The sequence below is a fragment of the Neoarius graeffei genome, chromosome 24, assembly GCF_027579695.1.
Source record: "Neoarius graeffei isolate fNeoGra1 chromosome 24, fNeoGra1.pri, whole genome shotgun sequence".
Taxonomy (NCBI): Eukaryota; Metazoa; Chordata; class Actinopteri; order Siluriformes; family Ariidae; genus Neoarius; species Neoarius graeffei.
Genome location: NC_083592.1, coordinates 734,792 through 759,026, shown reverse-complemented (window position 1 = coordinate 759,026; position 24,235 = coordinate 734,792). Strand labels below are relative to the sequence as shown.

Below are 24,235 nucleotides of genomic sequence, written 5' to 3'. Positions count from 1 at the left end.
GCAGTAGTAAAGTTAACTCTGCAGTCTGAGGATTAAAACACACAACATCTGAAACTCTTTATTTGAGGTATTCCAAAAGTGCAAAGACATGAAAATATCTCAAATCAAATATTTCAGTGAGATGATGAACCCGCTGAGAATAAAAATGTTTAAAAGACGTGTGTAAAGGAGAAAAAAACTCTTTCCCTGTTAGAAACAAAGAACCAGAACAGTTCAAAGGTCACAAAAACAAAGGAAAAATCCACCATTTCATTTGTGCTGGGTTTAAAGTCGCAGTGTGTGAATGATAAAAGCATCACTTCACGTTTGTTGTAAATATTTGTGATGCGAGTAAAGTTTTTTACGCAGCAGGTAACCGAGCACCCAGCACTCTGTTAGCGTAATTAGCTCATTAGCACACCTGATCTTTCATAGCTTTGGGTCTGATGAAAACAGAAGAAGGCTCACACTCACTAAATCATTAACACTCTCACTGTGATGTAATAACAACTCATTTTATACTTCTGTATTCACTACAGTCGCTATGGATACAAACACTGTGTGAGTTTCTGTATGAGAACACCACACACACACACACACACACACACACACACACGTTTCCTCAAAAGTGAAGTAGTGCAATATTGGTGTCTCTCTCTCTTTTGTCCCTGATCCTTTGCTTTTTCTCATACGTCATCAAAGATGTGAGTGCGAGACACTGAGGTGGAGAGATAACCGCACCTGCAGAGAGACAGACAGGAGAGAGAAAAAGAGACAGGAAAGAGAGAGAGAGAGAGAGAGAGAGAGAGAGGGACAGACAGGAGAGAGAGAGAGAGAGAGAGACAAAGAGACAGGAGAGAGAGAGAGACAGACAGGAGAGAGAGAGAGAGACAGGGACAGACAGGAGAGCGAGCGTGTTTAACATTATATTTACTGAGTTCAGAAATTGGCTTTGTTCAGGGGTTTTTTCTAGAAAAATTTAGTATGAGGGCCCTCACCATGGCGAGGGAGCGAAGCGACCGGGGGGGGGGATGGTGCGAGGGGGTTGTCCGTCCCCTCTCCGTTGTGCGAAGCCTTTGAAAAATTGAGGCTACAATGGGACATTCTGAGGCTATCTGAGAGGGAAATTGTAACAAATTGTTTGTCAACATTGAAAAAGAAAGAAGTAGTCTTCTTCTGCCCCGGACAGTCTTTGGCTTTCTTCCGTTTCATGCCGCGGGATGACATCTTTAAATGCCCAAGTGTCAACAAAAACAACTCGCAAACTACTTCTGTCAAAAGCTCCCGCGCCGGTGGGTGAAAGGTCATTCAGTCTCGAGAAATCTCGCTCTACAAGTCAGCTGACCTTGTATGTAACCCATGTCAAATCTCGCGAGAGCAGCCACGACAAGTAAACAATATGGCGCCTCAGTCTGGAAAACACCAATTCGGATTGTTTTTGCACCGTCTGGCGGTGTATCTACTATGACTGGAATTTTTTTGGAGTAATTATAACGTATTTGATGATCAGACACATTGTCACGTGGTGTTGCTGGGATGTTTTCATGGAGAAAAGATCGTTTTGAGAGATTGCATGTTGTGCAGTAGCATATAAGTGCATGGCCTAAGTGTGACTTGGGGTTCAATCAGCATTTTGGTAAGGGGGTGCAGCACCCCTGTTCTCCGGTTTAGACGAAAGCCTGTTGTTCCAACACTAACGTGATTCCAGTACGATGTGCACCGTGATGAGGCATACATGATACGATACCCAGCGATCCAGTTTACACTTTCAGTACTGATCGATACGACGGGGTTTATTTCAGTTAAACTAGTGGCTGCACTGTTGTCGTACTTCTCCCTCTGTAAGGAAAAACCATTTCAATCATTTCCTCACTGTATTTGGTCTGATCCAGGATCTAATTCTCTTGTCTTCAGTTTTCCACACAGTGCAGGTGTTTGACTGAACTGCTCTGCAGCTGGTGGTGTGTACGTGGGTTACACTCGCACGGCTATCACACGTCTTCATCCAGCATCTTCCGCAGCTCTGTTTTGGTTTAGTGTCCTTGACTCGATAGAAGTGTGGTGTTTCAAAAGCCCAAAGAAACCTCGAACATGAGCTCGAGCTCTGTTGTGTGTTCAGCTGTAGGTTCTGTTTTGGTCCATATGACTCTGTGCTGCATTGGTCGGTGTGGAGGAAAGTGGAAAATGGGTTTGTGTCTGGAGGAATCTTCCAGAAAACCAGAACTGTTCACCATCCAAAGTAATCCAAAGAACCATGAACAAACCCTTCTGTTCATTACAGTCAGGTTTATCCCTTACATTTGTGTGTGTGTGTGTGTGTGTGTGTGTGTGTGTGTGTGTGTGTGTGTGTGTGTGTGAGAAACACACCTCCTGTTGTCCACTTCCTGAGTATCATCTCCGTTAAAATCCAGTGGCTCAACATCCTGCAGGAGCTCAGCTCGATCACACTGACCTACACACACACACGTTATGGTTAAGCCCCCATTTTTTGGTACCAAGAGAGCCAAACTGGGATGTGGTGGAGTTAATAACTGTACTGCACCCACTAGAGGGCACCAGAGACATTTCACTGTGTGTGTGTGTGTGTATATATATATATATATATATATATATATATATATATATATATATATACACACACACACACACACACACACACACTCTTAGGGGTCATCCATAATTTTCATCGTTATCATGAGCATACAAACCGTACGTGGGGGGGAGGGGGTTAATGACCAGGCATACACTTTTTAAAAATGAAAAAACGATGATCCGTTAATGTGCGAATCGGCGGCCACCATGTTAAAAATTTCGCGCCACATCGGTGTTGCCAGCTAGCTCTACACGCTTTCTTTCTTCAATACAACAACAATGGCTGACCCAGATTTTGACCACATTTACAAATTTGTGAATAACAGAAATACTGCTATTCACAAGACTCCTTCAAACGAGTACGAGCAGTTTTTAAACGTTTATTGTTTCCTGCATTCATCTGAGAAGCGGCAGGAGGCAGTTAGGGCAGGACAGGCTGCTTGGAAAGAATCAAAAACGAACATTTCAAAGCCAAAAGGCAACAGCTCCCCTTAAAGACTCCCTAATTTTCAAAAATGAATCGCCTGCTTTCTATGAAAACTTCTGGACCCGTCTCGTGTCTTCTTTTCAGTGTTGGGCAAGTTACTTCAAAACTGTTTTGCGTTATTTATTACTTGTTACTGTCATTTTAAAGTAATTAGTTACATTACAATATTACTGTATTTAAAATGTAAGGCATTACACTACTATTGCATTACTTTTAAGTTACTCTCACCAAAATAACTGGAAGTATGGATTTGGCAATCTAAATGTAGCTCAAGACGCTCAATTAGCTCATCACACATCCAGTGGAAGGTGATGTGGTATCTGACTGAGCTCGGCTTATGGTTAGAATATAATAGCCACAGTGATGCTCATGGCACAATACAAGGAACAATCATCGCAAGAACAGACAAAAGGTGAAAGTCTGGCAAACTGTGATAGAAATACTGTAACTTTAGGCCTAGTCATATTAACATTAATTGAACTGTATTGTATTGTAATGTCTAAAGATATGACAGGATACAAAATTAGCATTTCTATGCCTTTATTGTTTTCAAGTTTACAGCATTAAGCATAGTTTATGCTTCATAAAAAAAAGATTAGCCCTAAGGGATATGACTCCATTTCAGAAATTTAACAAAAATGAGCATATTATGGCAAATCGTGGCCTACAATAAAACTGGCCTGAAAAAAACCCACAAGCCTTTTAAATCACAGCTAGACGATGACTATTAGCTATATGAGGCGACCCAGTCACATTTCGAAAAACGGAATTAGAAATAAAATCAAAGTGCTTTTACTGATATTGAAGTGCTTAGGCCTATTAGCCCTCGAAGGAAAGGCAGCTCAATCACTTTAGTCTGACTTCCGACCAGAAAAAACACTCATACAGGACAAAAATGTAAACAAACTGTCAACATATCTTCATCACCATACTCCGCCACAGGTCTCCTCACCTCCTGAGGCTGAAGGAGCATCTCAGAGCGGCAGAAGGTTCATTTTGGCTGCTTGGTGATTTTATCGCCACTCTCATCCTCCGCTTGCTTCCTCGCTAACTTCATGTTACTGCGGCACCTCTGGAAATGTTGAGTTAAATTACTGGTGCTATTTCAGGAAGTGGACAGTTCTTTAGGTTTAGCACACAAACTGCATTTGACTACGATGTTCTTCACATCCTTATTTTTCACAAACTTAAAGTAATGGGCGTGTGCCCACCTGGAGAATGCGCTATCCGAGGTCAGATCAGCTGCAGGTTCTCTCTCTCTCTCTCCTGTGTGACTCGCCTAAAGGAAAAGGAAGCGAAACATTTTGCGCAGACGTTTCACCTCTGCTGATCTCACGGTGATTTTGGCGAATTTGTATGAAGGAAAAAAACCCCACCACTTCATTCCAGGTTAAAAATGCACTGTAACGCGCGTTACTGACATTTGTACCGAGTAAAATATTACCACATTTTTTTCTGTAATGCCTTTCATTACCGCGTTACCGCAAAAAGCAATGCATTACAGTAATTCGTTACTTTTGTAACGCGTTACTCCCAACACTGCTTCTTTTCTTCTCTTGTGAATCTTTGTATTGTCCTGTCATCCGATTTTAATAAAAAGTAATGCAAGACATGGTTTTATTTTGAATTCCTATTCCACGTACAGTTAGGTCCATAAATATTTGGACAGAGGCAACATTTTTCTAATTTTGGTTCTGTACATTACCACAATGAATTTTGAACAAAACAATTCAGATGCAGTTGAAGTTCAGACTTTCAGCTTTAATTCAGTGGGTTGAACAAAATGATTGCATAAAAATGTGAGGAACAAAAGCATTTTTTAAACACAATCCTTTCATTTCAGGGGCTCAAAAGTAATTGGACAAATTAAATAATTGTAAATAAAATGTTCATTTCTAATACTTGGTTGAAAACCCTTTGTTGGCAATGACTGCCTGAAGTCTTGAACTCATGGACATCACCAGACGCTGTGTTTCCTCCTTTTTAATGCTCTGCCAGGCCTTTACTGCAGCGGTTTTCAGTTGCTGTTTGTTTGTGGGCCTTTCTGTCTGAAGTTTAGTCTTTAACAAGTGAAATGCTGCTCAATTGGGTTGAGATCAGGTGACTGACTTGGCCATTCAAGAATATTCCACTTCTTTGCTTTAATAAACTCCTGGGTTGCTTTGGCTTTATGTTTTGGGTCATTGTCCATCTGTATTATGAAACGCCGACCAATCAGTTTGGCTGCATTTGGCTGGATTTGAGCACACAGTATGTCTCTGAATACTTCAGAATTCATCCGGCTGCTTCTGTCCTGTGTCACATCATCAATAAACACTAGTGACCCAGTGCCACTGGCAGCCATGCATGCCCAAGCCATCACACTGCCTCCACCGTGTTTTACAGATGATGTGGTATGCTTTGGATCATGAGCTGTACCACGCCTTCACCATACTTTTTTCTTTCCATCATTCTGGTAGAGGTTGATCTTGGTTTCATCTGTCCAAAGAATGTTCTTCCAGAACTGTGCTGACTTTTTTAGATGCTTTTTTAGCAAAGTCCAATCTAGCCTTTTTATTCTTGAGGCTTATGAGTGGCTTGCACCGTGCAGTGAACCCTCTGTATTTACTTTCATGCAGTCTTCTCTTTATGGTAGATTTGGATATTGATACGCCTACCTCCTGGAGAGTGTTGTTCACTTGGTTGGCTGTTGTGAAGGGGTTTCTCTTCACCATGGCAATTATTCTGCGATCATCCACCGCTGTTGTCTTCTGTGGGCATCCAGGTCTTTTTGCATTGATGAGTTCATCAGTGCTTTCTTTCTTTCTCAGGATGTACCAAACTGTAGATTTTGCCACTCCTAATATTGTAGCAATTTCTTGGATGGGTTTTTTCTGTTTTCGCAGCTTAAGGATGGCTTGTTTCACCTGCATGGAGAGCTCCTTTGACCGCATGTTTTCTTCACAGCAAAATCTTCCAAATGCAAGCACCACACCTCAGATCAACTCCAGGCCTTTTATCTGCTTAATTGAGAATGACATAACGAAGGAATTGCCCGCACCTGCCCATGAAATAGCCTTTGAGTCAATTGTCCAATTACTTTTGGTCCCTTTAAAAACAGGGTGGCACAGGTTAAGGAGCTGAAACTCCTAAACCCTTCATCCAGTTTTAATGTGGATACCCTCAAATGAAAGCTGAAAGTCTGGACTTTATGTCCATTATATAACTATAACTTGATTTTTCAGTAAACAGGTAAAAAACCAAAATTTGTTTCAGTGTCCAAATATATATGGACCTAACTGTAGATCCATCATAATTTTTTTTTGTCCGCTAATGTACACTTTTGGGGGGGGGGTTGCTCAAAAGTCTACTCTTTGTAGACTCATGATAATGATGAAAATTATGGATGACCCCTTACCTTGTTTGCTGTAACTGTCACTCTCTCTGATCTGTGAGTAGGAACTCCGACTCCTGGGCACATACTTCTCCCTCCACTCCTAACACAAACACACATTCATGGAAAGTTGGAGTGTGAGCATGTAGTTGTGTGTGTGTGTGTGTGTGTGTGTGTGTGTGTGTGTGTGTGTGTGTGTGTGGTACCCTTCTCCTGTTCTCAGCATCCTCTGATTTCTGCCTCTTTCTCCTCTCTGAAAGATAAAATAGAAAGTCAAAGGAGGGAATGGAGGAGTGTGATGGAGGGAGGGAGTGGAGGAGTGTAAGAGAGGTAGGGTGTGGCAGTGGGGGCATGGCCAAGCAGCAGTCTGTGAATGGAGGGCGGGGTCGGGGAAGGTAAGTGGCTAAGTCATTCCACCTGCTGTCAATTAATGTGTATGTGTCTCTCTGTTTGTTACAGGGACGGAGCGGAGCGTAAAAGGAGAGAGAGAGAGCAGAGAAAGGGGGCTCTCTCCCCAACCACAATGCATGTGTGAGTGAGTGAGTGAGTGAGTGAGTGAGTGAGTGAGTAAGGGAGGAAGGAAGCTGAAAAGCCGAATAAAAGATATTCGTACAAATGTCAACTCTCGCCTGCCGTGCTTCTAGGCTCCACCCACATCAGGAAGTATTACAGAGGGAGTGGAGGAGTGTGATGGAGGGAGGGAGTGGAGGAGTGTGATGGGAGGGAGGGAGTGGAGGAGTGTGATGGAGGGAGGAGTGTGATGGAGGGAGTGAGTGGAGGAGTGTGATGGAGTGAGTGAGTGGAGGAGTGTGATGGAGGGAGGAGTGTGATGGAGGGAGGGAGTGGAGGAGTGTGATGGAGGGAGGAGTGTGATGGAGGGAGGGAGTGGAGGAGTGTGAGAGAGGGAGGGAGTGGAGGAGTGTGATGGAGGGAGGAGTGTGATGGAGGGAGGGAGTGGAGGAGTGTGAGAGAGGGAGGGAGTGGAGGAGTGTGATGGAGGGAGGAGTGTGAGAGAGGGAGGGAGTGGAGGAGTGTGATGGAGGGAGGAGTGTGAGAGAGGGAGGGAGTGGAGGAGTGTGATGGAGGGAGGAGTGTGATGGAGGGAGGGAGTGGAGGAGTGTGATGGAGGGAGGAATGTCATTCATTAGTACCTCTGCGGATTAGTTCTTTCCCTTCATCGACAAGGTCAGAGGTCAAATCACTGTCACTCATAAACTGCTGAAAGCCCAATAGATTCAAACACCTCGTCCCTAAACTGAGAGACAGACCGACAGAGTCAGAGAGTGAGACAGACAGAGTGAGACAGAGAGTGAGACAGACAGAGAGTGAGACAGACAGAGAGGTAGTTTAATATCAAGTGTTTAAATAAACATGAAGAGTTCATCAGTAACATGTGACCTGGAAAATGACTCGGTGGAAATGACTCTTTAATTTGATTCATTTGATTCTGAACAGCTGGAGTCAGAATCGACTCTAAACTTTGTGTAAATGAACAGCAACGCTGCGTTACTCAGCTCCTTCTGACCAGTTTAGAAAGATGCCTGGCATAACCTGTGAGCTAAGCTAACTCGCTAACGGAGTGAACCATAGTGGTGAACACACAGTGGTTGTCATGGTAACATTATACTCTGAAAGGTTCGGACTGCTGCTAAATAAATAAACAAGAGAGAAAATGAGGATGTAAATCGAGGCTGAGAATGAAATCCACGCTGTGAACTAGTTTACCTGCAGTTAACTAACCAGTTAGCACTCTGTGTGTGTGTGTGTGTGTGTGTGTGTGTGTGTGTGTGTGTGTGTCACCTGAAGTAGGTGGCAATACAGAGCAGCACAATGAGCATGGGGTAATAAATATAAAATCCATTAGCAATAAACGGCAAAACGTGCATCGAACCCATAATCTGAAAGAGACACAGAGGAGTATAATCATATAAAACGTGTTTAACATACTGTGTGTGTGTGTGTGTGTGTGTGTGTGTGTGTGTGTGTAAAACTCACTGATGTGTATGAGGTCTGTTGTCTGTCCTGGTGTGAAATGGTGGAGTCCATATGAATCACACCCAGAAAATTCAAACACAGCGGTGGTGTAAGGCGACAAAACAACCTACACGCGCGCGCACACACACACACACACATAAAAGACCAGAGTAGGAACTCTTTAATCATTATATTGTATGTGTATTTATACCTGTGTGTGTGTGTGTGTGTGTGTGTGTGTGTATCATACATGCCGCTGAACTGCAGGCTGTAAGCGTCAGTCTGGTGATGTGGTGCGAGGTAATAATAGTTAAACACTCTGATGTGGAACACAGTGGAGTAAACGCAGTAACACAGGTACAAGATGGTGATGAAACACGCCACCTGTTGGACACACACACACACACACACACACACACACACACACACACACACACACACCGAGAACCATTAAAACCTTTATCACAGAGAATACATACTTTGCCTGTTTATGTAAATTATTCCTCAGCTCCTGATCGGCTCACTCCTGTTCTGACTCCACCCCCTGACCACACCTCTTATCATCAAAACTTTCACCTGAGAGTCTCCTTTATGATGGTTATATATGCTCTCGAGTTTGTTGTTTTTATGTTCAAGCCTGACTTAAAGCTTAAAGTAAATCAACAAGGAACATCTGTAAGCTAGTCTGGTGCAGAATTAGTGGAGAACATTGAGGTTCTAACAGAAGTGATCTTATAGCACATTTATACTGAGAACCTGTTAACAGTCACCTACATGGGAACCTTGAGCTAGCTCAAGTACCCTTCAGCATGCTGTAGATAGTCTAAAGTGAACCTATAAATAAACGTGTGTGGAGAATGAACACAGTCATGGAGTCAGTGAAACCCAGGAAACAGTAGGAGGAGAACTGATGGTCAATGGCTTCTCGTGCAAGTCTCTCTTGCCTCCTCCACCTTGACGTCCAATCCTGTCCTGGTCAGCTTTGCTCTAGAACTCCAGAATCCAGTCTTAGAGTTAGGTTCTGGTTTTGGTTCAGGGATAGTCCTAGATGCAGACTACATCCCTGCAGCTCCACCACTCCAACTTGAATGGCTTCATATGTCCACACGACTCGAGCCACCAGTCTTCATGAATCCCCCTGCCTCAGCAGCTCTGGTTCCTCCTGTTTCCCCTCTCTGTAGATTCTCCAGTCTTTCAGTGAGAACCTCCGTGTCCTGATCTTACACACCTGATTTAACTCAGATAGGGCTGTTAATAAGTTAATCCAGGTGTATTAGGAACAGGGAAATCACTATAATATGCAGGACAGAGGGTTCTCCAGGACTAGGGATGGGAACCTGAGATCTAGTCTCGGCATTGCCAAACTTGGGCTTGCTGTGTTTAGGTTGGTAGGTTTTTTGTAGCCCTGGCTTCTAATTTCACTGCTGACCCAGCTCCTTCTCCACCAGGCCCCAGTACTAAGCCTGCTTCCCCACCTTCAGGTGATTCACATAGTACCATGGTTTCTTTAGCCTCTCGGCGTTTGTCCAGTCCCTTTAATCACATGGTGGCGTCTGGTGGCTGTCCCCATCACCATCCTTACCACATGTCCCAGTCGTGATTCTGTACTGGTCTTTGGTTCTGCGGTACTAGGCCTCGGCTCTACTATAGAAATGAACACAGCCTGGGGTGTTCAGTCCCTCACGCTCTCTCCTCCTTTCCTTTTTCCTGCCTGATGCTGTGACTTCATTATCTCCTGTTATTACCTCCCCAAGGAGGTTACATTTTCAATGCAGTTTATTTGTCTGTTTGCTTGTCTGTCTGTCCGTCTGTCTGTCTTTAAGCAGGATTGTGTCAAACCTACAAATCTGATTTTCATGAAACTTGGTATGGGCGGCACGGTGGTGTAGTGGTTAGCGCTGTCGCTTCACAGCAAGAAAGTCCGGGTTCGAGCCCCGTGGCTGGAGAGGGCCTTTCTGTGTGGAGTTTGCATGTTCTCCCCGTGTCCGCGTGGGTTTCCTCCGGTTTCCCCCACAGTCCAAAGACATGCAGGTTAGGTTAACTCAGTGGTTCCCAAAGTGGGGGTTGCGACCCCTTTGGGGGTCGCGGAGGGACTCCAGGGGGGTCGCGGAGAGACGGGACTGTTTGCATAACAGAAAAAAAAACGGGCATTGGAATGTTTTGAATGGCGTCGGAATGTTGGTAATGCGTCAGCCGGCAGAGAGTCATTAAATCAGTCTATAGAACCCAATCACCCCCTTTCACTCCATAATTGCTCCCCGCCCTCCAATATGAATTTCATTCAGTGTATAGCTGCCACGGTCATTAGAATTCACTTGCTCCCTTTCACTCAGTAATCGCGCTCCGCCCTTAAATATTAATTAAATATTAATTCGATATTGTTGTTGTTATTAGCAAACCCTCCTCCTGTGAATACAAACTGTATAAAACAGGTCCCTATTTTGAGATTCAGAACAAAACATCGGACGGCGACTTTATGACAACATGGACAAGTTTCTACGCGTGCTTCCTACAAAACACAAGGCTGCTGCACAGGACGAGTTCCCATGCACTTCGGCAGCGAAAAAGATAAGGCGGTATGATGATGCATACATCGAAATGGGCTTTACGAGCACATTGGTGGGTGGTGAGGAACGACCGCAGTGTGTTCTCTGTCTGAAGGTGCTGGCGACAGAAAGTTTAAAGATGTTTATGGATGGCCATACTCCTCCCTTTTGCCACATCCTATCTCTGTGAGGTGGGCTTTTCTGCAGTGGCCTCCATCAAGACCAAATACAGGGCAAAGTTGAACATTGAAAACGAACTAAGGGTGGCGATCTCACAGTTATCACCAAGATTTGAAAAAAAATGTACTGAAAAGCAAGCACACACAAGTCACTGAAAAAATATTCTGATGTTCTGTGTAATGTTCTGTTTTATTATGATGTGCAGTGCTCTTTTGTGGATAATGCTCTTCTGTGAATAAAAAATAGCAACTTTAATATCCGTCTGATTATTATTATTATTATTATTATTATTATGGTTATTATTACTACACTACACACTGCATAATGGGTGGGGTTCGATGTCAGGGGGTCCCAAAAATATTCTGAAGTCCAAAAGGGGGTCCCCAGCCAAAAAGTTTGGGAACCACTGGGTTAACTGGTGACTCTAAATTGAGCGTAGGTGTGAATGTGAGTGTGAATGGTTGTCTGTGTCTATGTGTCAGCCCTGTGATGACCTGGCGACTTGTCCAGGGTGAACCCCGCCTTTCACCCGTAGTCAGCTGGGATAGGCTCCAGCTCACCTGCGACCCTGTAGAACAGGATAAAGCGGCTACAGATAATGAGATGAGATGAAACTTGGTGAAAGGGTGTAGCATGGACCCTGGAAGAACCCTTTAGAATTTCGAGTGGATCTGATGGTGTAGGCACGGGCAGCATGGGGGGCGGCACAGTGGTGTAGTGGTTATCATTGTCGCCTCATGTTTGCATGTTCTCCCCATGTCTGTGTGGGTTTCCTCTGAGTGCTCCGGTTTTCCCCACAGTCCAAAGACATGCAGTAGGTTAACATGGGACAGCCTTGGGCTGAAGTGCCCAAGAGTGGCGGCGTGCACGTACACAGCGGCTTTGCTCTCCTATGATAAACTAAATTTCGTTGTACATTTGTGCAGTGAGGTGGCACGGTGGTGTAGTGGTTAGCGCTGTCGCCTCACAGCAAGAAGGTTCTGGGTTCGAGCCCCGGATTTGTGCAGTGACAATAAAGGCATTCTATTCTATTCTGATCCACAGGGTGGATGCACAGACTTAGTTTCACTTTTGGTAAAGTTGCGAGATACTGCATTTGGTCTTGCCACATGTCTGCACTCAAAAATGACGTACATCTTAAAATCCAGTACATGGCGGTAAAGTTCAGTCGTGACAAAACATAGCCAGCGTAGAAATACAATAACTCCATATCACAATCCACATTCATGGTCCCAGTAATCCTGTGAGAAACACATGTAGGGTAGCTGTTCTAATGCAATACAGAAAGCAGTCATGGAACCCTCAGGGACAGTGGTTTCAAAATATGTCTTATTGTGAACCAAACAGGCTGCGGAATCAGTGCCAGGAAATTCGACTCATTAAGGGAGACACAGTTTCAACAAGGGGACGGCGATAACATGCTTAATGTCTCAGCTCAGGTCTAACGTCATGTGATGAAACTCACAGATAACCTGAGCGATGACTTCAGCATGGTACGTTCGCTCTGGGAAGCAAATTTGTAACTGGTAAATTTGTAAGTTTTGCCCAAGATTTTCACTGCAGGATTTATGCCTCTTGACAGGAACACAAGTAACAGGAGGTTATGATTGCAAACTCCCAATGCAAATGTTATTTCAGTCAGTATTTATTATTTGTACACAGGTAAGAAACTGTTAAGAAACCGTTTTCTGAAACTGTTATAAGAAACTGTTTTCTGGTTTTCACAAATGTATGTTAAGTATGGGAAATATTTTCACTTTATACAGTGGGGAAAATAAGTATTTGATACACTGCCGATTTTGCAAGTTTTCCCACTTACAAAGAACGGAGAGGTCTGTAATTTTTATCGTAGGTACGCTTCAACTCAGAGACAGAATCTAAAAAAAAATCCAGAAAAATCACATTGTATGATTTTTAAATAATTAATTTGCATTTTACTGCATGAAATAAGTATTTGATCACCTACCAACCAGCAAGAATTCTGGCTCTCACAGACCTGTTGGTTTTTCTTTAAGAAGCCCTCCTATTCTCCACTCATTACCTGTATTAACTGCACCTGTTTGAACTCATTACCTGTATAAAACACACCTGTTCACACACTCAATCAATCAGACTCCAACCTCTCCACCATGGGCAAGACCAAAGAGCTGTCTAAGGACACCAGGGACAAAATTGTAGACCTGCACAAGGCTGGGATGGGCTACAGGACAATAGGCAAGCAGCTTGGTGAGAAGGCAACAACTGTTGGCGCAATTATTAGAAAATGGAAGAAACTCCAAGATGACTGTCAGTCTCCCTCGGTCTGGGGCTCCATGCAAGATCTCGCCTCGTGGGGTATCAATGATCATGAGAAAGGTGAGGGATCAGCCCAGAACTACACGGGAGGACCTGGTCAATGACCTGAAGAGAGCTGGAACCACAGTCTCAAAGATTACCATTAGTAACACACTACACCATTATGGATTAAAATCCTGCAGTGCGCGCAAGGTCCCCCTGCTCAAGCCAGCACATGTCCAGGCCCGTCTGAAGTTTGCCAATGACCATCTGGATGATCCAGAGGAGGCATGGGAGAAGGTCATGTGGTCAGATGAGACCAAAACAGAGCTTTTTGGTATAAACTCCACTCGCCGTGTTTGGAGGAAGAAGAAAGATGAGTACAACCCCAAGAACACCATCCCAACCGTGAAGCATGGGGATGGAAACATCATACTTTGGGGGTGCTTTTCTGCAAAGGGGACAGGACGACTGCACCGTATTGAGGGGAGGATGGATGGGACCATGTATTGCGAGATTTTGGGCAACAACCTCCTTCCCTCAGTAAGAGCATTGAAGATGGGTCATGGCTGGGTCTTCCAACATGACAATGACCCGAAATACACAGCCAGGGCAACTAAGGAGTGGCTCCGTAAGAAGCATTTCAAGGTCCTGGAGTGGCCTAGCCAGTCTCCAGACCTGAACCCAATGGAAAATCTTTGGAGGGAGCTGAAACTCCATGTTGCCCAGCAACAGCCCCGAAACCTGAAAGATCTGGAGAAGATCTGTATGGAGGAGTGGGCCAAAATCCCTGCTGCAGTGTGTGCAAACCTGGTCAAGAACTACAGGAAACATCTAACCTCTGTAATTGTAAACAAAGGTTTCTGTACCAAATGTTTCTGTTTTTCTATTGTATCAAATACTTGTTTCATGCAATAAAATGCAAATTAATTATTTAAAAATCATACAATGTGATTTTCTGGATTTTTTTTTTTTAGATTCTGTCTCTCACAGTTGAAGTGTACCTATGATAAAAATTACAGACCTCTCCATTCTTTGTAAGTGGGAAAACTTGCAAAATCGGCAGTGTATCAAATACTTATTTTCCCCACTGTAAGTACATAATAAATGCACACCTGAGATGACGAGGCTTCACCTTGGCACAGCCACAGTTCAACATCATTCCAATAGTTTTGGAAATAGATCCAGATATATAAAGTGGTTGCAGATTTGCATATCAGAGAAGAGTCGATGATTCCTTATTATCCTTCTAGTCTTTCACATCTTACTGACTCATTAATACTGAGTGTGTGTGTGTGTGTGTGTGTGTGTGTGTGTGTACCTCTATGTAGATGTAATTGTATTTCCTCTCAGCAAGCTGGATGAAGATGGCAAACGCTGACAAAACAGGCTGCGTGCTGAAGAACGTACACTCGGACCAAACCACCAACACCGACAACACACACAACACCACGGCCAGCACACGGTAACACCACCTCCGCAACACACACTCCCAATACCACTCTGCACAGAGAGAGGGGGTTATAAGGTTATAACTGTGTGTGTGTGTGTGTGTGTGTGTGTGTGTGTGTGTGTGTGTGAGAACAAGGCCACACAGATTTCTCTGTTTCAACACTGAGATCATTATTTGCTCGAGAGTTTGTTCAGGTGGCTATACGATGCAATTTTCAAAGAAAACAAAACAGTATGTGATAAAACGCTGTTGTGTAACACACACACACACACACACACACAGAGTAAATTAGACTCGGCTCTAAATGTCCCAGTGCACTTCCAAAAATGCTTGAGTTCATCAGTTATCAAACACAAATCCAATAATTTATTTAAAAATGAAACAAACACAAAAGCATCGATCAGAATCAGAATCAGTGAGGATTACAGTATAAAAACAAAACAGAGGACGGTAGAGAAGTAGTGAAGACCTGGATTAAGAGAAAAAGAGAGGTTAGGAATGTGAAAACGATGGAATATCTGGAAACTAGAGAACAAGGAAGCTACAGAATACGTGGAAACTGTGAATGAAAATAAAAGAGGAAAAATGAAATAACTGAAGACATGAAACCTGTGGAACAGGAAGCTCGAGAGTGTCAGTGATATGAACTTCAGACAGATGAGAACAGTGATGAGTGGGTGGAGTCACAGCTGGAGTAGACCAATGGGGACGAGACAAATCTGTGGTTAAGCTCCTGCATCTATTCGATTGGCTGACAGTGATGTGTTTGTACCTGCAGCAGGTGTGTAGAGGTACTTCCTGAAGCAGCCGTTTGATTGGTTGGAGGGCTGGCTGTGGACAAACTGGTGGGTGGAGCTTATCTCATTTTTAGCCACATCTTCCAGGTGAAATGCTTTGTCTAATAAAATCTGCCACTGTATCTGAGTGCGATTATGTCTCTGCACTGCATAGATCACCTGACACACACACACACACACACACAGTGAACTCAGTGAACTGTGATAAAACAAACAAATGGAACATTCCTCTGTGTGTGTGTGTGTGTGTGTGTGTGTGTTAGTTACCTGTTTATGGAGTTTGGCCAGGCTCTTCTTGCTTGGATATGGATTCCTTTTATCATCAAAGTCCTCGTAATCATCCATGTTTCTCCCCATTTTCTCCTGATACTCTACAGGACACTGAGAGGGACACAGTGTGTGTGTGTGTGTGTGTGTGTGTGTGTGTGTGTGTGTGTGTGTGTGTGTGTGTGTGAGAGAGAGAGAACTAACCTTCCTGAGAATGGTGTCGATACACTTCCTCAGTGGATGGTTGTACTTGATAGACTCATTAACAGCTCTGATGTCCTGCAAAATGAACAAGTTTTAACACCAACTCCTCCTTGCCACCATCTCTCCATCCATCTCTCCCTCTACACACACTTTCCGTTCATCCTTTTACACATTCCTTCATTCATCCAGAGATCCATCCCTCCCTCCCTCCCACTCTGTCCCGCACCTCCATCACGTCCTCCAGGTTCTCCTCTGCATCTGTTTTCTCCGTCATCAGCTTTGCTGCTTTGAAGTACGTTTTGGACAGCAGGTGTCCGTGACACGATGCCAGCCAATAGGAGCGTGGGATTTCCACCAGACCGTATCCTAGCAACAACACCAGTAGGAATAAGCCCCAGGTGTTTGCTGCTGTGATGCCAATAGTCCTCAAATCATACCTGAGTGGAACCAAGCAAGCACAGGGGTTCACTAACTCAGTTTGACTGGTGTGATGGGATTGGTCATTGCTGGGATCTGATTGGTTGATACTGACCATGAGAGGTGCCACTGTGGACTGATGGCGACGTAAATGAGGAGAGAGCAGAAGATGAAGAGATAAGTGCCATAGTAAATAGCATTCTCAATCAGAGCTGTTTTTATTTTCCCAGAGATGGAAAATCCTCCAGAGCGAGCGTATGACTGCATGAAGGGGATCAGGAGCCTGAAAACACACACACACACACACACACACACACACACACACACACACACACACACACACACAGTAAGTCTGTGCATGCATGCATTTGTGTGTGTTTGTGAGTGTGTGTTTCTCACCATGTGAGGAACTGAGAAGTCCAGTACACCACTCTCCAGAACACTGTCAGGATCCCATCTGGAACGTAACTCCATGGCTTATGACACACCTTAGGTAACCTGCGCGCACACACACGTACGCACGCACACACACACACCAAAGTGTGCAGTTTAGGACAGAACTATAGTGTCTTGGGTAGAACAGCACAGTTATAGAGATTAACACACATACACTGTAATACACACACACACACACACACAATAACACAGCGTGTGTTTACCTTGCAGTAAGAAACACTGAAGTGTTGGACGTCTGGTTGGTGTGACTTGGTGTTGTAGCTACCACTTGGTTATTATCAGTCACACACTGATTATAGATGGTCTATACACACACACACACACACACACACTGCAATGTTAAACTATCCCCTGCACTGCTGAAAGAAATAAAGCCTGGTAATGTTGTTGTGTTCATGTTGTTACGTATTGTTATCATGGTGTGATGATGGTATTGGGAATGGTGATGATGATGATGGTGGTGGTAATGGTACTGGGAATGGTGATGATGCTGCTGCTAATAATGATAATGGTGGTGATGGTACTGGGAATGGTGATGATGCTGCTGATGATGATAGTGATGTTGATGATGATAGTGGTGGTGATGGTACTGGGAATGGTGATGATGATGATGGTAGTGATAATGGTTATGTTGATGATGATGGTGGTGGTGATGGTACTGGGAATGGTGATGATGATGGTATTGATAATGGTTATGTTGATGATGATAGTGGTGGTGATGGTACTGGGAATGGTGATGATGATGATGATGGTAGTGATAATGGTTATGTTGATGATGATGGTGATGGTATTGGGAATGGTGATGCTGCTGCTGATGATAGTGATGTTGATGATAATGGTGGTGATGGTATTGGGAATGGTGATGGTCATGATGATGATGGTAGTGATAATGGTTATGTTGATGATGATGGTACTGGGAATGGTGATGATGATGCTGCTGCTGATAATGATAATGGTGGTGATGGTATTGGGAATGTTGATGATGATGGTAGTGATAATGGTTATGTTGATGATGATGGTGGTGGTGGTGATGGTATTGGAAATGGTGATGATGATGGTAGTGATAATGGTTATGTTGATGATGATGGTGGTGGTGATGGTATTGGAAATGGTGATGATGATGGTAGTGATAATGGTTATGTTGATGATGATGATGGTGATGGTATTGGGAATGGTGATGAGGAATTCACCGTGCTGACGTCGAGTGGGATGGTGAAGGCGATGAGGAAACAGAGGAACCAAGCGAGGAGCGTGGCCAGCAGAACCACACGCTGCTGTTTCCGCACATCGCCGTAACGATGCAGCAGCACCAGCGCCAACACCAACGCCACCAATACGTCCACCCCCAGTGCCACCCCGCTCATCCTGCCACCCCGACCCTGCTCCTCCCCACTCGTCAATCAAGACCAAAACCACGCCTACTGGGGGATGAGACACAATATTGTAAGTCAGTCTATTAATTAATTTTAAGAGTCCATTTAGACAGGATGTGCAGTATAGTCTATATATTATACACAATATAATACACACAAGCTGATCTGTAATCACAACACACTTATTCTCCACCATCAGCCAATCAAAGGCCACGCCCACCGGTGAAGGGCGTGCATCAATCAATTAACCAGAGTAATCATTAAATATAACTGAAGTATAAGCGCTGTAAAATAACTGTTTGTATTTTTGAGCTGTAATGAGAAACTAAACAATAAAGGAAACAGGAACACAAACATAAAAGAAAACTAAGTAATTACTTTATTGTTTAATTTATTATTATTTATTCATTAATTCGGCTCTTGTTACTTTCACTTTAAAAAAAAAGGCTCTAAAAAGTCAGAGCGGGACGTCATTTCCGGTCGTAATAAGAATTATAATTGGTAATAAATGAGTGCGGTCATGTTGAAGAGCGGATATCCGGTGAGCGCCGGCGCTCCGGAGCCGCGGCTCGGCGGGGCAGGGGAGGCGGGGCTGAGGGGCGGGGCTACATACAGCGATAACGCGTTAATCACCACAGGAGCACCGAGTTCATAAAGTTTATTTTACCTTGGCTGTGAGTTTTGGTCCCGGAGCGGAGCGGAGCGCAGGAGCTCAGCGCGGCCCGCAGACACACAACACCACCGCCATGTCTGCGTGGACTTCGCTCCGGTGACGTCACAGAGAGACTAACGGCTTCCGCAGGCATCATGGGACATGTAGTATAAACGCCCAGAGGGTGGAGTATGTATTTAATGCATCATTAAAACTTGAATATTCCATTAAAAGCAGATAAATAGAACAATAAAACCAACAAAAATATTTGATTGAACATATGCAACTTTATTAAAAAATGTAAATAATAAACATTATGTAAATCCATTTGACTTGCGCCATCAATTTTGTCCTTGTAAAATCAAAAGTAGTTGAAGAATATTCAAATAAATTCTTGGATACTGCCTTTAAAATATGAGCTAATGAATACATAACTGATCAAAAAGAAAATGTTGCTGGATAGTAACAATAATTCATGTATAACAGGACATCACTGAAAAAAACATGAATGACACACAAGAACATAATACTCCCCTTTTTTGGAGATAAACTCATTTTCCAACTCTAATTTCCCTATTTTAACCTCTCATTTTAAAGTCCCAGCTCTTCTTTCAGATACGCCCAAATCTTGTCATCCAGCTGGATGTATCTCTTGTTAACAGCAACTGGCTCGGGCATAAGGCACATTACTTGATCTTCCCCATACCAGTTCACATCTTCTATTGGGGATGGCCAGTAGAACTTGTTCAGGTCATACTCGCTGCTCCTGTGCATGCATTTAATTTTGACATTCTGTAAGACAAATGTTAAGAAAAATCTTCAATCACAAAGTGCTTTTATTGACATGTGAACATGTGACTTTGTAGATCAGCTATTTTCACGTTGGTAATTGGTATCAGCTCACAAAATTTCTGGCACAGTGCAAGAATGAACAGTGCAAAAAAACGTTAAACAATGTCAACAATGTTCAAAGTGCTGAACTGCATCGTATACATCACCATATATGTAAAACATGGATTAAGTGCTGAACTGCATTATAAACACCATACAAGTAACACATGGATATAAAACAGATGGCTTTCACACTAAAATGTACTCAAGTTCACGGTCCAGGCTTGTAAGTTCACACAGGCCCAGCATGTCAAGTGAACCATGGCTTTAAAAATTGGATTAAAAAGAAAGAAAGAAAATGGCAGTGTATGGTATTGGTACAAAGTCTTCACACGTGAATGTGCGCCCTCAGAGAGCGCCCCTCTCTACAGTCACACCTCATCATTAGCCTCGTGCTCAGCGCCTTGTACCTGAAGACGAAAAACATTTATCAGTTCTCAAAATGGCATGATTCAAACACGGTCACACACAAAATAACTTATCCCAAACAACCTTAGCTTCGTTCCGTAAAATACTATGGTTATTCATCCAAAAGAATCGTATCATAAAACAACTTAATGTCGAAAAGGCACTTACCGAAAAAGTCAGTGCTGCATACAGCGAGGGGACTGAAGCGGTGTCTGTTGAAACTGTTGAAGAGCGCACATGTGCTTTTGAAACTGTTGAAATTATTGGTGTCTGTTGAAACCGTTGAAGAGCGCGCATGCGGTCCCGCCCCGCGGGTGTATAAACCTATCACTGTGTGTATCATTCTGCTCACATCCGACGCTGATCCGGGGAAAGGGTTGGCCTGTCAGACAGAGCCAATGCGGACCTTAGAACATCAGCTGCGGACTGTAATGCTATCTGGGCAGGACCAACATGTAACTCAGATTTGGGGGGGGGGAGAGAGAGAAAACACAGGTTGTTAGGTATGCCCAATGTCCCCTGAATAAGTAGGAACAGTATACATATTGCCCTGAGTACAAGCAGGGACTCCGGCAACTAACTATGACAGCATAACTAAAAGGGGAGAGCCAGAAGGTAACACAGGCATGAGGGGCCCCGGGACATAAACCATAGATGACTTGCAACCATGTGATCAAAGTGTGCTACGTTATGAGTGTCTGCCATGATGGTGGATATGCAAAGCAACTAGGATGGTAGCTGCTGAAAGTGTGTCTGTAAACAGTGCTGAATTTTCTCAGTATTACCACAATTTGAACAATTGAGTGAAGATAGATATGTGTGGTTTTGACCCATATTATTTTGCAAAGTCAGACTTTTCTGAAAATAAAACGCTTCTACCGACCATCGAGTCTGAATACAAGTAATTTCATCCAATGACCATTTCGTCCAAAGTCTTTTTCATACGCACTATCAGTTATTTTATAATTCAGGTATTTGTTTGTTTGAAAAAAGGAGGAATTCTCAATGGAATTTGACCAAAACAGCTTCAACGCTAAAGAACATATAAGAACATATAAGACCATGTTGGCCCGTGCTACTTGCTGACCCTAGGATGAGTTTAACTCCCTTGTCATTGCAGGCTGCTTGCTTGCATGTCTGTGTTTCTGGCTGGATCGTATTAAATCTTCAGGCACAGAGCAGCGCTCTCACGGGGGCTTCATTTGTGAATCCCAGGCCAAGGCACAGTCCTAACGACCAGAGACCAAGCTCTTTTGAAAGGGGAGGCTTAGAAGGAGGTGCCTGTAAAATTTGGCTTTGCTGCGAGCTCCCCAGGCCGAGTTATTAATTTTTAAAGCTGGCTGCATCATGTTAAATCTTTAGGCGTTGAGCAGCACTCTCACAGGGCTTTCGTTCGCAAACACCAGAAAACCTCAAATATAAAATAACTGATAGTGAGTATGAAAAAGGCTTTGGATGAAATGGTCACTGGATTAAGTGTTCTGATCCCCTCGTCTCCTCTCTGTACTAAGCCTTGGAGTTTCCTCGCCCTCTTTCCAAATCACAGACAGAATTTAAAAAAATCGGACTGTGCCATGGTCACGAGTACTGTTGTGACCACAAGCATATACAGCACAAAGATACGGCATACCTAAAAGAACGCTTAAAGCAGTGGAAAAACAAAGAGAGTTGCACACACGTGACTGTTTTGTATGGAATGTCACTTAACCCTGCATTTGTATTTCCACCAACATGGCCGACATCCGGGTTTCTATTTTGTTTTGACATCACTTGCAAGTCAAGGATAGTCAGCTGGGATAGTCTCCAGCTTGTGCGCAACCCTGCACAGAATAAGCAGTAAAAGGATGGATGGATTCATAAATAACACCACATCCTTTATTCTGTTCCACTGAACAGTCACTTGTACCTGTCACAGCACTTTTACATCACACCTCTGAGGTAAAATATTCAGTACTCTGAGTATGTTCTAATGTTAGCCATCAGAATGTCAGTGAATAGTGTTTAATATTAATTATTAAAAGTAGCTTGACAGGGGTGGCACGGTGGTGTAGTGGTTAGCGCTGTCGCCTCACAGCAAGAAGGTCCTGGGTTCGAGCCCCGGGGCCGGCGAGGGCCTTTCTGTGTGGAGTTTGCATGTTCTCCCCGTGTCCGCGTGGGTTTCCTCCAGGTGCTCCGGTTTCCCCCACAGTCCAAAGACATGCAGGTTAGGTTAACTGGTGACTCTAAATCGACCGTAGGTGTGAGTGTGAATGGTTGTCTGTGTCTGTGTCAGCCCTGTGATGACCTGGTGACTTGTCCAGGGTGTACCCCGCCTTTCGCCCGTAGTCAGCTGGGATAGGCTCCAGCTTGCCTGCGACCCTGTAGAAGGATAAAGCGGCTAGAGATAATGAGATGAGATGAGATGAGCTTGACAGAATTTATTAACCTCCACTTCATACCAGTAGGTGGCGGTGATGCACTAATCTGATGTTCGCGACTGTCATGAAACTAAAGAAGAGGAAGGCAACGCTGCAATTCCGCAGATCAGCCGCTAGATGGCGGCATTGTATCGTTCATGGCGCTTGTACCTCTTCTGAGGTACAACTTTTTTCTTTTCTTTTTTTTTAACTTTAAAACTTTTTTTCATGACTTTAGTTAATTACAGAGCCATGGCGGATTTATTTTGACAAAAGCTAAGATGAAAATGTTCCTCGAATTCCCACTTTGGTTGAAATCTAATGAAACCTCTTTAGCAAATAAAGGCCATATTGGGAAAGAGCAGTTTTTATAAAAATGTATCACTAAAAATTGTAGTTTAAAAGTTCAGAAATTCTAGTAATTTTTTAATTAACTAAAATAGTTCCTCTCGTCTCATCTCGTCTCGTCTTCATCTGCTTTATCCGGGGCTGGCTTGCGGAGGCAGCAGTCTGAGCATGGAAGCCCAAACTTCCCTTTCCCCAGACACCTCGGCCAGCTCCTCGGGAAGAACACTGAGGCGTTCCCAGGCCAGCCGAGAGACATAGTCCCTCTAGCGTGTCCTGGGTCTTCCCCGGGGCCTCCTCCCAGGGGGACATGCCTGGAACACTTCCCCAGGGAGGCGTCCAGGAGGCATCCGAAAGAGATGTCCGAGCCACCTCAGCTGATTCCTCTCGATGTGGAGGAGCAGTGGCTCTACTCCGAGCTCCTCCCTAGTGACTGTGCTTCTCACCCTATCTCTAAGGGAGTGCCCAGCCACCCTGCGAAGGAAACTCATTTCGGCCACTTGTATCTGCGATCTTGTTCTTTCAGTCATAAACCCAAAGCTCATGACCATAGGTGAGAGTCGGAACGTAGATCGACCGGTAAATCGAGAGCTTCGCCTTTTGGCTCAGCTCCTTCTTCACCATGACAGACCGGTAAAGCGACTGCATCACTGCGGAGGCTGCACCGATCCGCCTGTCGATCTCACGCTCTATCCTTCCCTCACTCGTGAACAAGATCCCGAGATACTTAAACTCCTCCACTCGAGGCAGGACTTCTCCACCAACCTGGAGAGGGCAAGCCACCCTTTTCCGGTCGAGAACCATGGCCTCGGACTTGGAGGTGCTGATTCTCATCCCAGCCGCTTCACACTCGACTGCAAACCGCCCCAGTGCATGCTGAAGGTCCTGATTTGAAGAAGCTGACAGGACAACATCATCTGCAAAAAGCAGAGATGAAATCCTGTGGTTCCCAAACAGGATTCCTTCCGGCCCCTGGCTGCACCTAGAAATTCTGTCCATAAAAATTATGAACAGAACCAGTGACAAAGGGCAGCCCTGCCAGAGTCCAGCATGCACTGGGAACAGGTCTGACTTACTGCCGGCAATGCGAACCAGACTCCTGCTCCGTTCGTACAGGGATCGGACAGCCCTTAGCAAAGAGCCCTGAACCCCATACTCCCGAAGCACCCCC

The 24,235-nt window shown here is 44.2% G+C and overlaps 1 protein-coding gene across 2 annotated transcripts; it reads right to left on the bottom strand.

Moving 5' to 3' along the window:
* Window positions 1-124: 124 nt before the first annotated feature.
* On the bottom strand, window positions 125-19,124 carry lmbrd2a (LMBR1 domain containing 2a). 2 transcript variants are annotated; one of them, XR_009651469.1, is made up of 19 exons: window positions 19,040-19,124; window positions 18,190-18,420; window positions 17,203-17,303; window positions 16,943-17,041; window positions 16,659-16,826; window positions 16,353-16,563; window positions 16,127-16,201; window positions 15,923-16,036; window positions 15,631-15,814; window positions 14,727-14,908; window positions 8,656-8,789; window positions 8,427-8,532; window positions 8,232-8,329; window positions 7,583-7,686; window positions 6,638-6,684; window positions 6,456-6,534; window positions 4,270-4,337; window positions 4,011-4,130; window positions 2,352-2,431 (listed from the first exon to the last, which is right to left on the bottom strand). XR_009651469.1 is itself a non-coding variant. In XM_060907655.1 (18 exons), the coding sequence occupies exons 2-18, from the start codon at window positions 18,361-18,363 to the stop codon at window positions 666-668; spliced, it is 2,016 nt and encodes a 671-aa protein (XP_060763638.1). In that variant the 5' UTR covers window positions 18,364-18,420; window positions 19,040-19,123; the 3' UTR covers window positions 125-665. The 2 variants fall into 2 exon arrangements, 1 of the variants encoding a protein (XP_060763638.1); XM_060907655.1 differs by lacking the exons at window positions 4,011-4,130; window positions 4,270-4,337 and adding an exon at window positions 125-720 and having other exon boundaries at window positions 2,347-2,431; window positions 19,040-19,123.
* Window positions 19,125-24,235: the final 5,111 nt, after the last annotated feature.

Excerpts from the sequence above, each read along its gene's own strand:
- lmbrd2a (XM_060907655.1), bottom strand. The coding sequence starts at position 18,363 with ATGAGCGGGGTGGCACTGGGGGTGGACGTATTGGTGGCGTTGGTGTTG. Across the intron at positions 14,909-15,630 it reads CCTCTACACACCTGCTGCAG|AGTGGTATTGGGAGTGTGTG; the intron begins GTACAAACACAT and ends CTCTCTGTGCAG. Across the intron at positions 6,685-7,582 it reads GAAAGAACTAATCCGCAGAG|AGAGGAGAAAGAGGCAGAAA; the intron begins GTACTAATGAAT and ends TTTATCTTTCAG.